Source organism: Hippoglossus stenolepis, chromosome 20 (assembly GCF_022539355.2).
Source record: "Hippoglossus stenolepis isolate QCI-W04-F060 chromosome 20, HSTE1.2, whole genome shotgun sequence".
NCBI lineage: Eukaryota > Metazoa > Chordata > Actinopteri > Pleuronectiformes > Pleuronectidae > Hippoglossus > Hippoglossus stenolepis.
Window position 1 is genome coordinate 4,095,867 of NC_061502.1, and position 21,921 is coordinate 4,117,787.

Consider the following 21,921-nt stretch of genomic DNA (forward strand, 5'->3'; position numbering starts at 1 on the left):
CTCACAACATCAGTTTTCATTTTTATGCTGTTGTGCAATAATGCATCAAACGTGATACCATAAAATGGTGTGCCTTTCGGCATTAAATAAATTTGGTTATCAAAATAAAATATTGAATATTAATATTAAAAATATTAATATTAAATAATAACTTTAATTGATTAAACTTACCTCGGGGCACCACCCTTCAAAGGAAGGGAAAAGATAGCCAATTTATTGATAAAGTCTCATAAAAGTACTAACTACAAATTTGGAACTCTGATTAACAATTAAATGAATAACTATAACCAAAATTACCATATAGATAGTTAGCTAAGTTGAAGGATATAGAGTTCTTGACAGTGTAGAGGTTGGCAAAATTCACTTATGCAACATTAATGAAAAAACCTTTGTGAAAGAAAAACATTTATTATGAAGATAATAAAGTATAAAAACACAAATTACTAACGGTGTACTTAATATATAAAGATGTGTATGTGAGTATGCGTGTGTGTGTCTGTGTGAGTGAGCGTGCTTCCAAAATGGCGGCTGGCCACTCCAAAGATAACGGCCCCCCCCTTTGGAATGTTTACGACTTGTAGCGGGGGGCAGAGAGATGGTCGCTGAGATATGCGGGTGTGTGTGTTGGTGCCAAATTAAGAAAGTTACCAGATGCATGCAAGGAAAGACTGAAGAGCATAACTCACATTATCTTTCAAATAACTCGTAACCAAAATATCACAGCAACACAAATCAAACTTAGAAACATCACAAGGAATCGAATAAACAGTCTTTGCTTAGCCTAGTATAATTATTAAGCCCAGTTGTGTTACCCGCCCATGGAAAGGGAAAAAAGGTTGATGTGCTGTTCGTCCAGTGAAGTCGTCTTGCTGGGTTGCGGCTCCTGTCTTTGTGGTTCTGCTGTGCGATGCAGCTCAGTTGCTGTTCGAAGTTCTCAGGCAGGACCTCGCGTCGCTGCTTGAAGGTTGGTAGAGCTTGGATTGGGAGGAGGTTTCCTTGGTGAGGTGAGCTACGAGCTGCACCTCTCCAACATTTGAAGTTGGTTGAGCAGCTAGAGAGGTGACCTACTTTCTGAGAGTTGAGTTGAGTTGAAAGAGTGAGCTGGACAGCCACCCTTCTCCTCTGAGAGGGTTTGTGGAAAGAGATGAGTCGAAAAGAGGAAGAAGAGGGGGAGAACTAGCCTTATATTGGCTTGGTGACCTCATGGGTCATGGGGCCCAGAGTGACCAATAGTGGTTGAAACTTGTGTCTCCAGTCGATTTTCACACCTGTGTGACGTTGAGGCACCCTGGGAGACTGAGTTCTGGAGGCTCTGGTTTTCTCCAGAACAAAGGACATGCGGCCTTAGGCTTTTGACTATACATGTAGGCCGAACTGTAGTTCACAAATACCAGGTCCCAACAATGCAGGTGACACTCAAGTCTACTTCAGTTGTAACTCCAATAACCTAAATTAAATCTCTTCACTTCTAAACTGTTTCACAGCTATTCAAAACTGGATGGCACATAATTTCCTTCAACTGAACCAAAACGAGACAGAAATACAAACACAAACATGCTAGGTCTTTACTCCGATCTCATTACTCCTACCTTTGTCTGTGCCAAAAACCTAGATACAGTCATTCATGCATTTATATCAACATGGTTAGATTATTGCAACTCCCTTTTTCCATCTGCAGTACAAAATCTCTCACTTCAGCTCATCATAAATGCAGCCTCCAGGATTTTAACAGATACCCGAAAACGTGAACATATCACACCCATTCTTGTGTCTTTGCACTGGCTCCCTGTTAGATTTAGAGAGGATTTTTAAATTTTACTTAGCACTTTTTAAGCCCTGAATGGTCTGGCTCCAGGCTACATTGCTGACCTTTTAACAACATATATACCGTCACAAGCCCTGAGATCCTCAAATGCTGCCCTCCTGGTTGTTCCAAAGTCCAGGCTTATACATAAAGGTGACTGAGCATCAGGATGGCGGAATGTATCACCTCGTTTAAGTCTCTTTTTAAAACGCACTTTTATAGACCAGCCTTCCTGTGATCCTCTCTTAATGTTTTATTTATGTACTTATTTATTTTGCTCTCTTTATATGTTTTTGCTTGTTATACTGCTCTATTGATACTGTTGTTGTGATTACACTTTTATGATTCCTGTTGTTTTTATCATGTAAAGCACCTTGTATACCTTGTTTTGGAAAGGTGCTATATAAATAAAGTTTATTATTATTATTATTATTATTATTATTATTTAATAATGATGTCATTTATATCATATGATTATGGACTACTTGCTAATCTAAAGAATACATACGATTATGTCTCTAATGTTATTGGTTGTAGTTAATGCATTACTACACTATATGACTATTCTGTCTTCATAGTGATGTCTTGGTGATATCCTTCCTATATGATGATAAATGTGTTTTCAATCTATATAAGCTTCGTGTCATGTCTATAGTCCTAAATTTAGCAAACATTTAAATGCATTTTTGTACTATGTATGACATCATACCTGACTTCTTTGTAACTTCTTCATGACATCTGTAATGACCCATTGAGAGGTTTGTTTATTTATTTATTTTGGTCTGATGGCGACACACCCACCTGAGAGACGGAGGAGTGCAACTGCAGCTGACGGCGTGTGGTGACCCCACAAACCACTGTTCAAGACATGGCAAACCGACTGTTTTCCACAACGCTACTTCACCATGCACAGGGACACTTACCGACCACTTATGATTGAAACCACACGACAGCGTCTGAGATGGCTGAGCTGCGTGACTAAGGGGGACGCCCAACAGTGTGAGTAATCCATAATCTCCCTAGTCAGATAGTCTGCCAGCACACACAGTATGTAAGTGAGGTATATCATTCAAGTAAACTGCATACACTTCAGGACTGAATTACATGTTACCAGGTGAACGTGAAGGAGCTAGCGATGAGTATAGGCCTACCTTTTAATAATAGTAAACCAAATCTGTTCGTCTTATGTCTACAACATTACTTTTGACTTCATGACAGAGAATCATTTTGTGTCCAATAGAAGCTGTAGATTGTCTCTCTACTATTTACTGAGATATCTTGGAAAATGTGTTTGTCAGACCATGTTTTTGTTTACCTTGATCTTGAAATTTGACTCATCAGCTCCAAAAGTGCATCATCCAAAGTAATTACCAAAGATGGTCAAACAAAAAGTCTATCCACGTGTTGTTGAGTTATTTTGTACACACACACGAACAGGGAGCAAAACAATACCCTAATTTCTATGGTGACAAGCAGGGTAATAAAATGTGTGCATGTGTGTGTGTGTGAGAAAGGGAGTGAGAGACTGGAGCAGCTACCTTAGAAAGGTCCAGGGTGTTCTTCTTACTGGGGTCACAGGAAGTTCAGAATATTTCTGTCAGTGTGCCAACGTGGCCTCCTCTGGGGGGGGAGGGGTCGTATTTTCTCCAGAAGTAGAGAGAAGGGGTGTTCCTGTCCATTGCTCCATGCATCCATCAATTACCAGGCAGCAGCGTCCAGGTGGGACTGGGAACAGTGAAGAGGAAAGCTGAGAGGAAATGCTGGTGTTACTGGGCTTTGTAACGAGGCACAGGGGGCACTGAGTTTGTGGCACTGCAAACACAATGAAGACGATATTTCGTGCATCAATCTGTCAAAGTCTGCATGTTTGGACATTGGTTGTAAAACACAGAGCTACTGTCATCCTGTTTTTAGAGGTGCTTTGCTGAGACCATTTAGTATTATTACTTTCCTGCACAAAAACACAGTTTGATGTCAGTTTTGCAGAACAGCAGCGACTGCTGCTTTTTAGTTAAAAGTGCAGCATGTGTGAAAAAACATTGACATTCCTCCATTATTAAGTTGCTGCTGTGAACATGCATGCAAACCTGTTTAAAACCAAAACAAGGAGCCATGCTTCATACTGTTGAGCTGAAGGGAAGTGACGGCGGTACAGCTGATAATTATCAGTTCATCACCAAGAGTGACCGTGTTCACAATACATATAGTGTTTTTATTCATTTTGAATATCAACATGGAGATTAGTGCAGCTTTACTGATCTGATTTAGAGAATGGGACTACAAGCAGATGAGGTACGGTGTGTTTACCTCCATGTCTGTGATCAAAACATTGAACAAATTATCTGTGACATGCTAAACGTGAGTTTAACCAGCACAAACTGAGAGGAGAAAGAGTCATTAAGTGTTGCTGTGTAAGGGGCTGTCCATACTCTCTGTGTTTTGTGTCCGCTGAGTTACGTACTCGTTCTGGTCACACATACATGCCCACAGTTCCATTCATCAGATAGCTTCATCATCAGTGCTGGTGTGTGTTTGTCATCACATTAGATCAGTCCAAAATTTACAGTGTGTGTAAAATGTTTCAGTATGTTGCAGAGCACGTGTTTAACAGTGTGTTCACTCACTCTCTTCCTTTCTGATGTAAACACACATTAGAAACGGTCTAAACAGGAAAGAGTCAATAAAGTCAACTGTCTCAAAAAAAGCACAGACTGGGAATAATCTGGCTGTGTGAGATGACGCCGGTGGATTCTGGCGATTCACTGGGGCATGAAGAGAGGATCTCCAAAGATTCCAGGCAACAGAGAAGAGTAGTGGATGCTCTGACCTGACAGAGTTAAGCATCCAGCTATCTGCCCTCTATGCTTCATCTACAAAACCAAAAGAGAAATATCATCCAACTCAGGCAGCCTCAGGCCCTGTGTGTGTTCGGGAAGTCTGACAAACAGCAGAGGCTAAAGAGGACACAGGAGGAATGAGGTATTAATCAATTACTGTACGCTCTACTAAACTCAATTCAGGAGCTGCATCCTTCAAAGGATGTGTTCCACCTGGCCTACGAAGACTGCTGCCTTTGCGGGCTGCGTAGACCACGTTCTTCACCCCACTAGCCTCAGCAGATGCGATGGACAGATGGTTCAGCAAACACTTACCTAGGGTTGTTTTAAAAGTGTCTGCCATTTCCCAACAGTTTCTAACAAAACCTTTTTGGATTGTTCTATGTAACAAACCATAGTAAATCTATACTTATTTTCTAGGAAATAATCGCTGACAGTTAGTGAACAGCTGGTAAACTCATATTGTGGGTAAAGAAACCAATATTCCTCTCATGAGTTTGTGGAAACCAAAAATGACAGCAGGTACTCCAGGAGAATGGAAGTAGAGGTGCCGCAGCAAAATGTTAATTGCCATTTAAACTACATCACAAATGCATATTACAAATGTCTGCTTTCTCTTAGCACCCCCAACTCTGACTGACTTCCAGTGCTCCTGATTGGACTTACATTGCATGAGATGATAATATAGCTATGTGTTTACAATTAGTGCTGCCATCTAGTGGTTCGTGGAACCAAGTAATGCAGCTTTAAGTTTAGACAACTTCAGGTTTGGTTGATTTTGGATTTAGGGCTGAAACCAAACAAATCCAAGGCAACATGTTGTAAAAAATTATAATAACTGTAATTATTTACTCACAGTCACACTTACAAATATTTTAGGTCCTTATCTTATTATTTATTACAATCCCTTAGAAGGAAAACCCAAGTCACATATTTTCATCCAATAATTTCCTGTGTTCAGTGTAAAATATCTTCCATATCCTCTGGTAGAGCTTCTGCTCCAAAGAACACAGTGTCCCTCAGTGTCAGTCAAACGAGACAGAAGAATTATATCCACATTCCTAGATGTATTCTGTTTCACCAGTTTAATTAACTGTGAATGTACAAATAATTTCCTTTTGATTATTAGTATACTACAAATATAAATTAATTCATAGTTTGTTATTTTACTCCTGTTTTTCTTTTTTTTCTTTGTGCGTCAGTTATCAAACAGAGTCAATCGGGTGAAAACAATGACATTAAAGATGACAAAGTTGGAATATGGTTTGCTTTTTTAACCTGAAGTCTTGTGATATCACGCAGGAGTCCCCAGGGGGCATTTCCTGCCATTGAGGCAGTGGACCTACCTTTCCACCCCTGCACCTCAACACAGGACATGATTTACACTGTTAATATTTATCTGTGTGTCTCAGATGGTGAAACACAATATCCTCAGAGCAAGTTCCTGGAAGGTCAGCGAGGGTCAGAGAAGGAAAGCAAGACTCTGCCAAATTTCATAACGGTGACTGGCTGAGATTTAATGACGGCCAAAATATTTACTGAAACATGTGATCATACAGTACATCGCTCCAATGATAGGTGTCATTAGGATGAGATGGGATCCCTGGTTGAGCTGCTGGGGTGAGCTATAAAAGCAGGGAATTCTGTATTAAGAAGACTGCCTTTGTGTGTGTGTGTGTGTGTCTTTTTTATCATAGATTATATATAAAGTTGGACAGCATGACAACTCCCAAAAGTGAGGCCAAAGTGTCTTGATCACCTGATGGCTAGCTGCCGGTCAAGAGGGTTTCTGTTCTTTAAGATAGTTCTTATCACACTGATGTATGTTCAAGTCTTAATTTTTAACTTTGGTTTAAATATCTTATATGATGCTATAAAAAATGGTTGAAATATCAGGTTTGACAGCTGAGACTGATTCGCAATTGGTCAAGCGAATAGACCTCAATACCAAGTGGAGACGTGTTGTACTTCCGTATACACAGTGTATGGTGTTCACATTAAACCCACAATCTGCAGTGTGTGTGTGTGTGTGTGGCGAAGTAACATCTCTATTCCTTTCATCCTCATCCAGGACATGGAAACACCTCCCTTTTCCTTCTCGGCTATTGACAGCTCTCTCCCAGTCTCTGTGGTCCGTGGCTGTATCTAAACTGCCATGAAACGTTACTGTAGGTTGGCGGTTATGTAAAAAAAAATGTTTTGCTTGTTGGAGCCGACAGGGTCCATGCTGTTGTGGATGTAGAGGGTCAGGTAGACGCTCAGTGAGGGGAATTTGCTGTGGAAAAATCTCATCAAGTACAGAAACAAATTTTGAGGTAGAGATAATCTCAGTGAGCCTAATAGTTGTTATTAATAATGCTCCAGTGTGTTGAATTAAGGGGGAACTATTGTCAAAAAGTAAGTATAATATTGATAATATATATTTTTTTCATATATAACCACCTGAAACTAAAGCTGTTTTCAGACATGAACTCGGGAGAATGTCTGGAGAATTGGGTCCGGACTTACCCTGGAGTTTTACTTTCACACATGAACAACGCGCAAAGAGATTCTCCGCTGAGACACAAATCTGCGGAGCGGTCAGAGGGGTGCGGCAGCATGCAGGAGGCAGGACGTAACAGATTCATTCCACTGAGGAAATCCAGTGTTTCTGTTTACAGTGCATCAACACCCCACGCCCGTATTAACAACGCCCGAGATTGTATAAAAGTGAATGGCAGAAAGTTGGTGGCATTCAGGCTCATTTGGGGGATTCCGACCATGCAGTCTCCTGTGCATAGCCGATTATATAACTCAAGGGAGTAACCACATTGTTGTTGCTGTGAATCATCCGTTCTCAGGGGCCCCCTTCTTAGGTCGGGCCCCAGGCAACTGCTTGCTTTGCCTACCCTGTTGCAAAGCCCCTGCCTGGATGTCTAAAATAATTTCAGCAACTTACTTCTTTACAGAAAAGCACACGTGGCTTCACAAAAATTCAACTCAACCAGTGAAAAGAAAACAAGAAACATTTTTGTGATGTCATCCACACCACTTCCTGCCGTCTCTATCAATAAGGGCTCGTAAATACAGTATAAAAGCCCAGCTCACAGTCGTACTGTTCTATTTTTTTACATTTGTATATGTTACATGATATGGGAGTGTTTTCCTTGTTACTTCAACACTGTCGGAGTGGTTTTTTTACGATTTAATTTCTTCCACATGGTATCATTGAGGACACAGAGGTTTTGTCGAAAAAACACTTGTTGCACATGAATTAAAATTGTTTTCATCCATGATTTCAATATTTTAGCATGAACAGGCAAATAAACTATTATTGTTGGCCGAGTTCATATTATAATACTCTGCTTCATTTAATAAAATAATGAAGCAGCACTGGCATAAGTTTGAAAAAACAGCCACACAGAATGAATCAGCAGCAGGTCCATCGTGTTATTATGCAGACATGTTATTTCAAACAGACATTTTCAACTATTTCTTTTGCACAACATTATTTAAATGAACATTTTAAGATGCCTGTCATGTTTTGAAGTAATAACTTTTTAAACACCATCATTTCACTATAATGTTTTGATGAGTCTTGATGATGGAAACAAACCTTCAGAATCATCAGAAGAGTTGAATAGCTCCAACTTTATTATTATTTAGTAATGCATCAGCACCAGTCACTTTGAGAGCAACAGCAGGGTTCAGGTTTAATACTCAGAATACCTCTCTCATATATCTATGGATTATGTCTTTAGGTTTCCAATGTTTTATTATGCTAACTCTATACTGCAACTGACTGGGCTACACAGAGATCTTTGTTTGATTACTTATATGTAAAGAGTAATACTCTCTGGATGTAGCTGACCTTCCACCTTTCACTCAGGGTATAATGCAGCTCTAAAATACTGTCAGTCACGTACATCATGTTTTATACTACTACTACGCCCAGTAAAGCCCCAATGGAAGGCACCCAGGAGACATCCTGACTAGATGCCTGAACCACCTCCACTGACGTGAAGATTCAACAGTTCTACCCCGAGGTCCTTCCAGATGTCCTCACCCTATCTCTAAGGCTTAGCCCAGAAACCTGATACAGAAAATGTATTTTGGCTGCAGGTATTTGCAACCTCAATCTTTCAGTCACTAAACAGAGCTTGTGACCATAGGTGAGGGTTAGAGCCTAGATCAAACATAGACCGGTAAAGTGAAAGCTTTGACCGGTAGCTCAGCTCCTTCACCACAACAGTCCAATGCAACTCACTCCCAACCTAGAGAGAGCAATCCACCATTTTCCAACAGAGAGCCATGGCCTCGGACCTGGAGGAAGTTGTTTGTTTTTTAATGTTCACAAAGTTTAGGGAAACGACAATGGTGTACAATGAAAGCCAAATATTTAATCTATCAAATATTTTCATTTCATGTCTATATCTGCTTCAGAGGCTGAGCAAATTTTTTTGTAAACGCGGTTAAATCTGTCAGCTCTTCAGAAATACAACTTTTCATACAACTCTATTTGTAGAGTGGGTTTATATTTGGTGCCTCAGGTCTCAATGGATTAAAACACTCTATTAATATTTACCATGATATCTTCTACAAATGCATGGGGTTACAAATAATAATTTTGTAACTTGTACAAGCATGGCAAAGAATCATTGAACAGGCAAGGGGGCCCCACTGAGACTGCCCAGACCTTTGAGTTACGCCCCTGCAGTAGAGGGAGCAAATATTACTCATCGGCCTTTGACGTCTTTTTACTGCACTTCACCGATATGATAAAGAAGGGGACCTTAACATTTGACCCTCAGTTGGACGTATTTAGCCTTTCACAGGGAGCAGGAAACCGTCAAAGCCCACATAGTGTTGGTCAGGCAAGGCGTAATGGATCTTACAAATTTAAACAGAAAATTAAGCAATGTCACAAATATCCAACTAAAAACATAGCTGCACTGAGAATGTTGTTAGTGGCACTGATACCAAACCTTGTTCAAGTGCATCACATGGTTTCACTGTGAAAACACATTGAAAGCGACAACTGGAAAGAACAGTGTTTGATTTAGAAGAATGAAAACAGTCTTCAGGAACGTCTTCAACGTCCTACAGAGTAAACTCAGCGAGGCCATTAAAGTTAGACATCAGAGAAAAACATGTACTGAGGCTGAGCGGCCTGGTTTTTGTCACTGAGCTGATTTTGTGTTACCGTTACACAGAAGTGTGTGTCACTGCTTTGGATTAAATCCGTCATCTATGCCATCCAGTGGTGGGCGTCCTGGCAAAGGTTATAATCTAAAAATCAAACATTCACTACCCAAATAAAAACAATGAACTGATTATTTTGTTTCTGCAGCACGAACAAAGCTCACATCCCCTCCACCGCATCCCATTGCACCACACCCCTTTCATAGGGGAAATGCGGAGGCACTGAGTCTAACACCTCTGTGAATTATCTACAGTTCTCACTGTTTCATGAACGTCTGTAATCACAGTGATAAGTCTGTTTTCTGATCTCTACGTATAAAAAGTTAGCTTAGTTACAGCTACATAGTAACGTCTTTATGATTCTACCTTACCCTACACAAACATGTGCTTCTGAGTCACTCTGTGTCACTTTGGGAGGGAATCAGTCGGATGTGATCAAATTCCTTCAAACCTACTCAACCCAGACTCCACCTGGAAATCCATCAGCTCAAGGAATGAGAACATACAAATCCACTTTACATAATGTGATTGTCATGTTTTGCCCCTGCGGCTATAGGACGTCCGTCCAGCTCCCTTGTTTCGACTTCCTCCTCTACGTCCAGTCACTTCCCCCCCTGAGGAAAGTGGAAGGCAGCTCTCTTCCTCCTCTGCCGTGCTAATGAAGAGAAGACATTGAACAATTTAGGAAGAGCTATGATTGATATAGACTTACCATAAGTCAGACAATTGACTTTCTACCTCTGTAGCTATTATTGTGCCTTAAGGAAGTCTGTCTACTCCGAGAATCTGTGAGTCAGTGCCTGCTCCTGGAGACTTGTTTCTATTATAAGATAAGTCTCTAATCAACAATTTTCAACAGGCTGTTGATTTATACTTAATAATTTACATAAGTACAGTTGGTACAGAATATAGCAGCAAGATCTCTTACAAAAAGCGTAGAGAACACATCACACCAGTCCTATCCGAACAACACTGCCTTAAATCATCCGCTTTTAATTTCATAAATTAAACCCTGACTCTGCTCCGAGACCCCCGAGAACAGAGAATCATATGCTGTTTCGTGAACCAGTGGCTCATTTTAAAACAGCAATTAAAAGTCACCTGTATGGCATTTTTATAGTTTTTAATTTCTATGTGTTTTTATTTTATTGTTATTCTTTTATCTGATTTATTTTATTGCATTGCTGAGTATGATCTATTATTTTTATTAGAATTATTTTACCATCTGTACACAGTATTATTTACAATATTATATAGATTTACCTGTGATGATACACTGGGCTCTGCCTCAAAGACATTTTTCTCCTTTAGCTTTATCCAGAGCCGCACTTTTTAAGCATTACAATGTGACATGATGACATTATGGAAAGTGTAAAATTAATATATAATCAGCTTAAAATACTGAAAGAACTTTGACAGAAATGTAATCGTGTATGAGGGTTGTGCAAAATAAAGATTATACATGAGCATGAGCTCCGTGAGAGCTGGATGTTTGGTAAATATCTTTCTTCCCATGAGACTTAAACTTTCAATTTATCATCTAGATAAAGAAGGTCAAGATTTACTCATCTCATGGGATTGGGCGCATACTCGTCTTATTAAAAGTCCCTCTACTCCAGTGTGGGTGTGTCTGTGTGTGTGTTTATGTGTGTTGGTGGGCTAGTCTCTCTCTGATAAGTGTGGGGGTTGAGCAATCAGACCAGGGCTTAAACCACAAACCAGGACGGAACTTCCTTCCTCGCCTGGTCTTACAAAAAAAACACACTCAGCTGGAGGCCTTTATAAATGGGGACTATGTTAAGCTCTCAGTCACTGGATCAGACTCAGATCGTCGAGCACAGAGTTTCACACCATCGTGGGTTTTTCTAACATCGACATCATGAGTCCTACAACACAAGCTCTGCTGATTTGCGTGGTTTTCCTCTGCGGGCTGGAGGACGCGGTGCTCGCCCTGCACGGACACTGCGCCGACAATCGGTGTTTTGTGCTTTTACGCGAATCCGAGGACTTTCCGGGGGCGCAGAGACGCTGCAGTGGCAAGGGGGGACAGTTGCTCACGATCCGCCCGGAACAAGCGGAGGAGACATTAACGGGTCCACTGAGCGGACATAGCGGGAGTTACTGGCTGGAGCTGCAGGGCGACGGCAGGAAGCCAGAGGAAGCCCCGGCAGATCTTGGAAACTGCTCCTCCGTCTCCATGTCGGGGGAAGGGAACATCGTGGTGTCCGGGAAGCAGTGCCGCAACCGACTGGACGGGTTTCTGTGCCAGTACACGTTCCAGGATCCTTGCAGTCGCATCAAGGCGGACGGGGGCGCACAGGTGAGGTATACCACTCATATGGGTTTCGACGTCAACGACTCTGAAGCGTTTCCACCAGGAACCATCGCTGTAGTGGACAAGGTCGGTGGAAAATATCTGGACTCGAAACATGTGTGTGCCTCGGGGGTGTGGGCGCGCGCTCCCTGGGGCTGTGAGGTGTTTAAGGGCGGGTGCGAGCACAGCTGCAACCAAACAACACGCACCTGCATCTGCCCCGAGGGACAAGCCCTCCACCCCAACAGCATCACCTGCGCCAAGGACCCGTCGGATGGCTTTCCTCACGCTGGCGGGTGCGCCAGGGGCTACAAGCTGGCGCAGGACGGGAAACGCTGCGTGGACGTGGACGAGTGCAAGGAGGGGGGGGACCCGTGCACAGCCGAGGGCCAGGAGTGTTTGAACACAGAGGGGGGGTTCGAGTGCAGGTGCAGAGATGGCTTCGATATGGAGGAGGGGGCGTGCGTAGACGTTGCGATCTGCATAATGTGCGAGCACATGCTGTGCGTGAAGCCCACTGGGGTGTACGAGTGTGCGTGCAGGGAAGGGTTCAGGGTGTCAGCCAAGGACCCCACCAAGTGCAAGCGACACTGCACTGAGAGAGACTGTGAGGCCGTGTGCACAGACGACAAAGATGTGCAGAGCCCGGACATGCTCGATTGCGAATGCCCCGAGGGCTACATTAGAGACATGAGGAACGGCACGGCCATTTGCACGGACATCGATGAGTGTGTGGGGGACAGCCAGTGTGACCACAAGTGTGAAAACGCGTTCGGTGGTTACAGGTGTTTGTGCTTCGAGGGCTACAGGCTGCAGGGGAACTTCGAGTGTGTGCCGACCGAGGAGGAGGACGGCGGGTCAGGCGCTTTTCCTCTACACCCCGTACCGGCCACCGCTCACCCAGCCGCGGTGCCCTCCTACATCAGGACCGGCAGCGTCCTGGGCATCACCGTGTTCATGGCACTGTGCGCGGCGCTGCTGTGTGTGGTGGTGCACACCATTGTGAAACGCTGCGGCAGGTTCGAGCTCTCCTCCTTCAGACGTCCAGACATAGATGTTTTCTACCTGCAGCAGGTGACCACGGAGACCTACAAGAGGCTGTCCTTCGACAAACAGTTCAAAGGTGACTTGCAAAGACTGTGATCTGGAGCGGGCATATGGGACTTTTAGTTTTCACACTCATCCAGAAAGCGTAGAAAGCGTTCATAAGTATCTCTTACAGCAGCGATGGATGAGGTCAAATAAGACTTTAAGGAGAAACAGCTTCATGCTTCCTGGATATGTAACAGATTTCTATATGGAATTGGCTGTTAATTAGCATCGTGGTTATAAACGTTCACCTATTATATTGCTAAGATGGAACATTTTTGGATTTCCTGCAGTCAGAACAATATATATCAAACAAAAGATGCAGTTACACTGAAAAAAACAGTGTCAAGTAATGGTACTAAAAAGTAAGAGGGGTCATTTTAAACATTTTAAATGTACTCAAAAGTAAAAGTACCACACACGTAACACAATAAGCTCCTTACATTTATTGAATAAGAAAGTACAGATATTTGCTCATATATGTAGCAGAATAAAAGTTAAAATGAACCGTAAATGTATCTACCTAAGTAAAGTCACATGACAAATGTACAAAGTGAATGTATACTTAGTTACATCTAAACACTGATTGCAGTTCCCTTAAAAGTGTTAAAACTCCATCATTGTAAATCATAGGTTTTGTTACGGTCACTGGAGTGTGTGGATTATCTCATGTATTTATATATAGACACACAAAGCTTTTTATATTTAATTCTTTAGAGCACAAAAATGTGCCTTCGTCTTTGCTCAACATTTTTACTTTGCATTTAATGTTTTATTACACGTATCAGCTGTTATACTGTATTTCATCTTTTTATAAGGTCACACTGGACGTATTATCGATAAAAAAAAGCCCAAAAGAAGAAGAAAGTCTCTCATTAGTTAGCACTGACATTGGACCACCACTATTAGTTTTAATTAGGGATGCACCGATATGGAAATTCTTGGCCGATACCGATACCGATATTTAAAACAACAATCTAGCCGATAGCTGATACCGACACCGATATTTGTTTATTACTTGAATAATATGAAAAACAGAAAAAGTGACAAGTGTAACTTTAGATGCCATGGATGGACATAGACACCTATTCAGCCAAACATTGAACAGTATCACCAGGCCTACTCAAGACATCATCTCAACTGTAAACAGATGCTTGCAATGCAGCCTTACAAAACACTAGCATAAACCCTTAGGGAATGCCATGTAAATTCAAGTCAAGATGCAGTGCTACTACTAGCTTGGTGTGCAACACAACACAATAGGAGGTGTCGGGGGTAAATGACGTATTCTCCAAGCAAGCCTTTAGCTTGCTAGACTGAAAATCATTTTTCAGTCTGTTTCCTGGCGCGATACGCTCGCTCGCACGCCGAAACCATCGGTGAAGGGCGCTGGCGCGGCGCATCGCAGCCCATGTGAACCGCACAAAGGTTTAACAGGAGTGGATGGGAGGCGCCTGGCTTTCCTTGGCGCTCGCGCTGCGCGGCGCCCAAACCCAGTGTACCAGGTCTGGATGCCAGATTGGCAGGCTGCAGAAAACATACCAATGAACATCGGCCAATGTTATCGGTGAAAGTCAAGTTTATTACCGATACACCAATGGCAGTAAACGAGGCGAATATCGGCCGCTACCGATATACGGCCGATACATCGGTGCACCACTAGTTTTAATAGTGTTAACTGGTTTCCACGGGATCTGTTTGTGAAGCATGCATGGAGGTTTTTATCAAAACAGCCCAGGACCATTATTGCCCTGTGGTTTATTCACATTCTGCCATTTTCATCATTAAAATAACTGACATCAGGACCTTGAAACCCATGGCTGGGTTCCCTCTCATCATCATATTACACAAAGAGAAATAGAAAAGTAGAATATATAAAAAATTTGAAATGTGAAATTCCCAAATTCTGTTTCAGATATGTTTAGTGAAGATTAGACTGTGATTCTTCATGTCATGACTTGTGAAAATACCTCATTTTACATCCCCCCCAAAAAAGACATAATTTATGAGGAATGACCTGTAAGAAGTGTATCATGAATAGTTAAGTAAGTCTACTGTGCAAATCTATCACACTGATGATGCAGAGGTGCTGCACCGGCTGTACTTTGCTACCACTGACATTATCATGAAGCTGTATGTTATTCACTGTGTACCAGGCTACTGCTGAGGGATCTGCTAAACACGAATGTAAAACTGTGCTGCTAATGTATTCATATGTAACAGAAATTACACACATGCACCTCCTGATGCACCAGATTTTTTTATATTTGTATTTTATGATACTGTAAATTAAAAAAAACATTGCAGCTAAAGGTTGTATTCTGATTATTCTCCAGTACCAGGGGTTTTGTTTTTGTTTGGGTGATAGTCGGAGGGGAGGTATTTATTCATTCTTTTATTCATTGAATTATGCATGTCTTTCCTTTTTTCTACACCCAAAAGGTTTCTTTCTAGCTTTTGTTTCAGTTCCTTTTCCTCCACTGGCTTCTGTTGACCTCTCCCTGCAGATTTAACCCACAAATAGCTGCTGTTTATTTACATTTTTACTGTTCTAATATCTACATTTAGCTGACTAAGACTCATGACCAACATTATAACCTTATGCGTGCAAAGCATAAGGCTTTTTTTCTGCCCGTCGCCTAAATATGAGAAGCTTAACAGTTGCTAAAGTTTGACCAAATCCAATCCCAATATCGTCCAGTCATAAAAGATTTTTCTAAAGATGCAAAGCAATGCCCTATGCCCCTTATCATCACGTTTATGTTGTGATTGAGAGTGAATTTTAAAAATGTACATTTTCACATGGACAGTTTTTTCCTTCCCATGATTTACACAATGTCCACTCATAATGATCTGAATTTACTGATTAAGAGTTTATTTTCAGAGTTTGAATATTGTGGCTTGTAGTCAGATGGATGAACAGTTTCATGACGTCACCTGTTCAACTCTTTTCAACAAAAACCACACAACTTAACTCAGACTGACATTTTGTGTTGAGTGGAGTTGGGAGGGGCTAAACTGTAAAAAGAGAAGGGGGCGTTGGTGTAGATGCCCCTCTTGCGTGCGCGCGTCTTGGTTACGTACGTGCGTAAAAGCCATGAGTAATTGGGGATGTGGTCCGCCGTTCAGAGGAGAAAGTTTGAAGAGACACAGTGAGCGGCCCCGGCAGGCTGATTAAGAGGGACTTCCTTCCTCCGCCGGCACTGAGCAGGGGCTAGTTTATAAATGCGAGCTAAACACTTTGTCAAACAAACACGTCTCGTCCAGGACCGCGCCACAGCTCCAACAACAACAGAGGTTCAAACATGAGGGATGTAACGGGACTGTTTGCTGCCGTGTTGGTTTTCCTGCTGGGAAGAACCGGGGGGATAGAGCAGAATAATGGATACTGTATTGGGACCAAGTGTTTCGCGGTGGCCCAAGAATCCAGCGATTTCACGACAGCGCAGAGGCAATGTAGATCTAAAGGTGGCCACTTAATGACAGTGCGCTCGTCTGTATCACATGATGTTCTTTTTATCTTGTTGGGGAATTCGACGGGGCGGTTCTGGATCGGTTTGCATTTAAGCATCGGCTGTCCTGACGTTGGTGCAGGACTGAGGGGCTTCCAGTGGGTGACCAAGGACAGTCAGAGCGACTTCTTCAACTGGGCGCCGGGTTTTGACAGCAGCTGCTCTTCTCATCGCTGCGTCTCAGTTTCCAGAGCGGGCGACTTTACATGGGTCCAGGAGACATGTGGCGAGCAGGCGGCCGGGTTTCTCTGTGAGATCGACTTCAGTAACCCGTGCACTGGTCTGAATCTTGCACAGGACGAGTCAGTCTCCTACAGTAACCCCATGGGGTTTGGGGGCGAGGATTGGGTGTCTGTGCCCCCTGGAAGCACCGCCACCCGCAGGCCATCTGAGATTAAATACGTCTGCTTCTCCGAGAAGTGGCTGCAGGCGCCCTGGAGCTGCGAGATCAGCGAGGGCGGGTGTGAGCACAAATGCGCAACGGACCCAAACAAGGTCCCCGCTTGTTACTGTCCGCAGGGACAAACCGTCAACCCTGCAAATAAAGTCACTTGCGAAGTGGGCATAGAAGACCCGTGCCAAAGCCTGAGCTGCGCGCACGCCTGTTACGCGACCGGAGATTCCTACGCGTGCTTGTGCGACCACGGCTTTAAACTGGCTGCGGACGGCAGGTCGTGCGTGGACTTCAATGACTGCACGGACCAGCGCCAGTGTCCCGGAGAGAATTTCATGTGCGTCAACACCGTGGGTGGGTTCCAGTGCGCCTGCAAGGCTGGATACATGATGACTGGCGGGCTGTGCGTGGACCAGGACGAGTGCGCGTCCGCCCCTTGCGAGCACATGTGCAAAAACACTCCTGGCAGCTACTTGTGCTCGTGTTACGATGGATATGAAGTGGATCCAGCGGCACCGAACAAGTGTAAGCTCCACTGCGGGATGGAGCGGTGCGCTGCGGAGTGCGACCCGAATGACGCGCTCATCTGCTACTGCCCCGACGGTTACGTCTCGGAGGAGAGACACGGCGTGACAGTTTGCATTGACCTTGACGAGTGTGAGGAAAACTATTGTGAGCAACGCTGTGAAAACAAATTCGGCGGCTACGTGTGCTCGTGCTATCGAGGATACGAGCTGCTTAACGATTACATGTGCGTAGAAGTCGACGTGTTCACAGGTGAAGCAGAGACCACAGCTCCAATTACATCGTCATATTTACCCTACCCCGAACCAACGAGACGACCCTCGGGGGTGTCAGTGGGGGCTTTCGTTGGAATAATACTGTGTACTGTCTTTTTTATCGTGTCGCTGGTTTTTCTGGCGCGTCACATCCTGAACCGCAGAGGGAAGATTGACAGCGCCAGTGCGCTCACGGCGCGCGAGGATGAGGCGCACGGTTTACGTCACCTAACCAGTTACACTTAAAAACACCAGAGAGAGAGAGAGAGAGAGAGAGAGAGAGACATGCGAATCTAAAGACCAGAGCCACCGAGACATGGACAGCTTATAAAAGATATGGAGGACAGGGATGTTGTTATGTCATTGGAGCAAAAAGTCACTCCAAACTCACAAGAACAAATATTTCTCCACAAACTCAAGTTTTTTTGGAGTAAGGATTCACTGCCCTGAAGACTGGTACATATCTTCAATTCACCTCCCACAGAACACAATCATTGTAATAATAAATACATAGAATTTGGTTTGTTTTTTAAGTTTGTGCTGAAACTATAAAATTTGAAAAATCTGAATGAAGGAAAAGTCTGTTTCTCTTTTTTTGTCTCTGTCCCTTCAGACACAGGCGGAGCGCCCCACCATGTGGAGGAACATTTGAGTTACAGGTCACCAGGGCAGAGTAACAGCTGCAAAATGTGTTTTATATATTATTACTTAAGTTTTAAAAGATCAGTGGTACATGTACACAATCCTTCACAATGATGATCCACATGAAACCCATGACTTCAGCACACATTGCACTTATAACTCACAGCAGGCCAAGATCATAAAGAGACAGGGATAAGTGAAAATGTATTGAACATTAGCCTCTTAAACACATCACACAAAACAAGGAAACATATAAATACTAAACAACAATACAATAGTCACTTATAAATAAAATAGTAACTCCCTTAGATACCTGAGGCTGCATTTCATTCCTGATTCTACATATTTACAATTTTTTGGAGACTAATGTCGCAAACAAAACAAGCTTGGTCTGTACCATTTTAAACACTGAGGCAGTAGTGTTGCACATGTTGTGATTGCAGTGTGACAGTACCAATACAGATATATGAAAAACTAGTAGCCTATTCCACTACAAGAAGTGTTTTCTTATAAAGTTTAGAAGTTATAAAAGTATATTAACACACACTTAATGTATCAAAGAAGAAGTACTTATTCTGCAATACAGTGTCATATACTGTATATATATACTCAATATAGAGCTTACCCAAGAGTTTTCCCAAATGATTGTTTGGTGCCCACAAGTTAAATCCCGGTGGTCATGACTTCTCTAAAGGAGTAGGAAAAACACAAAAACAGTGACAGAGAAATATATGTATATTTCTTATGGACACATTGGAATACAGATGATTTTTTAATGTAAAATATTACTCTGTTGGTTGTCAAATATGTGTAGCAGATAGTTTTTTCTCCCTGCAATGGATTACTGTAGATGTATAAAGTAGCAGAAAAATAGAAACACTAAAACAAAGAAGAAAATGCACTGCACTGAAATACAGCTCCTAATTAATTAAAAAAGTGTAGCACACTGGGCAGCTGTGGCTCAGGAGGTATAGAGCTGGTCAACTTGACTATATTATTTAAATATTTATCGATAACATACGTGGTCATAGCATATCATATCATATAGAAGATGTATTGTGTAGATATTTAAATATAAGTTCATTTAATTTTACAATTGGTATTATGCATAAATATACACTACCGTTCAAAAGTTTGGGGTCACTTAGAAATTTCCTTATTTTTCAAAGAAAAGCACTGTTTTTTTCAATGAAGATAACATTAAATTAATCAGAAATACACTCTATACATTGTTAATGTGGTAAATGACTATTCTAGGTGGAAACGTCTGGTTTTTAATGAAATATCTACATAGGTGTATAGAGGCCCATTTCCAGCAACTATCACTCCAGTGTTCTAATGGTACATTGTGTTTGCTAATCGCCTTAGAAGACTAATGGATGATTAGAAAACCCTTGAAAACCCTTGTGCAATTACAGTGCCTTGCATAAGTATTCACCCCCCTTGGACTTTTTCCCATTATGTACTGTTACTAACTGGAATTCAAATAGACTTAAATAAACTTTTTCCCGTTTGATCAACAAAACATGCATAGTACTTTGGAGGTGCAAAATAAATTTTATTGTGACACAAACAATAATGAGAACAAAAAAGTTGACATCTGTTGGGTGCATAAGTATTCACCCCCCTGTGTCAATACTTGGTAGAACCCCTTTCGCTGCAATTACAGCTGCAAGTCTTTTGGGGTATGTCTCTACCAGCTTTGCACATCTAGAGATGGAAAGGTTTGTCCATTCTTCTTGGCAAAAAAGATGAAGCTCAGTCAGATTGGATGGAGACCGTCTGTGAACCGCAATCTTCAAGTCTTGCCATAGATTCTCTATTGGATTGAGGTCTGGGCTTTGACTGGGCCATTTTAAGACATTAACATTCTTTAATCCAAACCATTCCTTTGTAGCTCTGGCTGTATGTTTAGGTCATTGTCCTGCTGGAAGATGAACCTCCGCCCCAGTCTCAAGTCTTTTGCAGACTGCATCAGATTTTCTTCAAGGATTTCCCTGTATTTGGCTCCATCCATCTTTCCTCTATTCTGACCAGTTTCCTGTACCTGCTGAAGAGAAGCATCCCCACAGCATGATGCTACCACCACCATATTTCACTGTTGGGATGGTGTGCTCAGGGTGATGGGCAGTGTTGGGTTTTCGCCACACATAGCGTTTTGCATTGAGGCCAAAAAGTTCAATTTTGGTCTCATCTGACCAGAGCACCTTCTTCCACATGTTTGCTGTGTCTCCCACATGGCTTCTGGCAAACTCCAAACGGGATTTTTTATGGATCCCTTTCAACAATGGCTTTCTTCTTGCCACTCTTCCATAAAGGCCAGATTTGTGGAGTAGACGACTAATAGTTGTCCTGTGGACAGATTCTCCCACCTCAGCTGTGGATCTCTGCAACTCCTCCAGAGTAACCATGGGCCTCCTGGTTGCTTCTCTGATTAATTTTCTCCTTGTCCGACTCTTCAGTTTGGGTGGACGGCCTCCTCTTGGTAGGTTTGCGGTTGTGCCATATTCTTTCCATTTTCTTATGATGGATTTTATGGTGCTCAGAGAGATGTTCAAAGCTCTGGATATTTTTTTATAACCTAACCCTGCTTCATATTTCTCCACAACTTTATCCCTGACCTGTTTGGTGAGCTCCTTGGTCTTCATGATGCTGTTTGTTCAGTAATGATCTCCAACAAACTCTGAGTCCGTCACAGAACAGGTGTATTTATACTGAGATTAAATTGCAGACAGGTGGACCCTATTTACTAATTATGTGACTTGCAAATGTGACTTGTGAATGCAATTGGTCGCACCAGATCTTTGTTAGGGGTTTCACAGTAAAGGGGGTGAATACATATGCACTCAACACTTTTCAGATTTTTATTTGTAAATAATTGTGAAATCCATGTAATATTTCCCCCCACTTCCAAATGATGCACTATTTTGTGTTGGTCCATTACATAAACTCACGATGAAATAAATTTTAATCTGTGGTTATACCATGACAAAATGTAGAAAAGTCCAAAGGGGGTGAATACTTATGCAAGGCACTGTATGTTAGCACAGCTGAAAACTGTTTTGCTGGTGAGAGAAGCTATAAAACTGGCCTTCCTTTGAGCTAGTTGAGTATCTGGAGCATCACATTTGTGGGTTCGATTATACTCTCAAAATGGCCAGAAAAAGAGAACTTTCATGTGAAACTCGCCAGTCTATTCTTGTTCTTAGAAATGAAGGCTATTCCATGGAGAAATTGCGAAGAAACTGAAAATTTCCTACAACGGTGTGTACTACTCCCTTCAGAGAACAGCACAAACGGGCTCTAACCAGAGTAGAAAGAGAAGTGGGAGGCCCGGTGCACAACTCAGCAAGAAGACAAGTATATTAG

The 21,921-nt window shown here is 42.3% G+C and overlaps 2 protein-coding genes across 2 annotated transcripts; both read left to right on the forward strand.

The window, feature by feature from the left end:
• Positions 1-11,499: 11,499 nt before the first annotated feature.
• LOC118099776 (thrombomodulin-like) lies at positions 11,500-14,594 on the forward strand. Its single transcript, XM_035144535.2, has one exon. The coding sequence runs from the start codon at positions 11,702-11,704 to the stop codon at positions 13,277-13,279; it is 1,578 nt and encodes a 525-aa protein (XP_035000426.1). The 5' UTR covers positions 11,500-11,701; the 3' UTR covers positions 13,280-14,594.
• Positions 14,595-16,276: 1,682 nt separating this feature from the next.
• On the forward strand, positions 16,277-18,479 carry LOC118099740 (thrombomodulin-like). Its single transcript, XM_035144493.2, has one exon. The coding sequence runs from the start codon at positions 16,531-16,533 to the stop codon at positions 18,154-18,156; it is 1,626 nt and encodes a 541-aa protein (XP_035000384.1). The 5' UTR covers positions 16,277-16,530; the 3' UTR covers positions 18,157-18,479.
• The last annotated feature ends 3,442 nt before the right edge of the window (positions 18,480-21,921 follow it).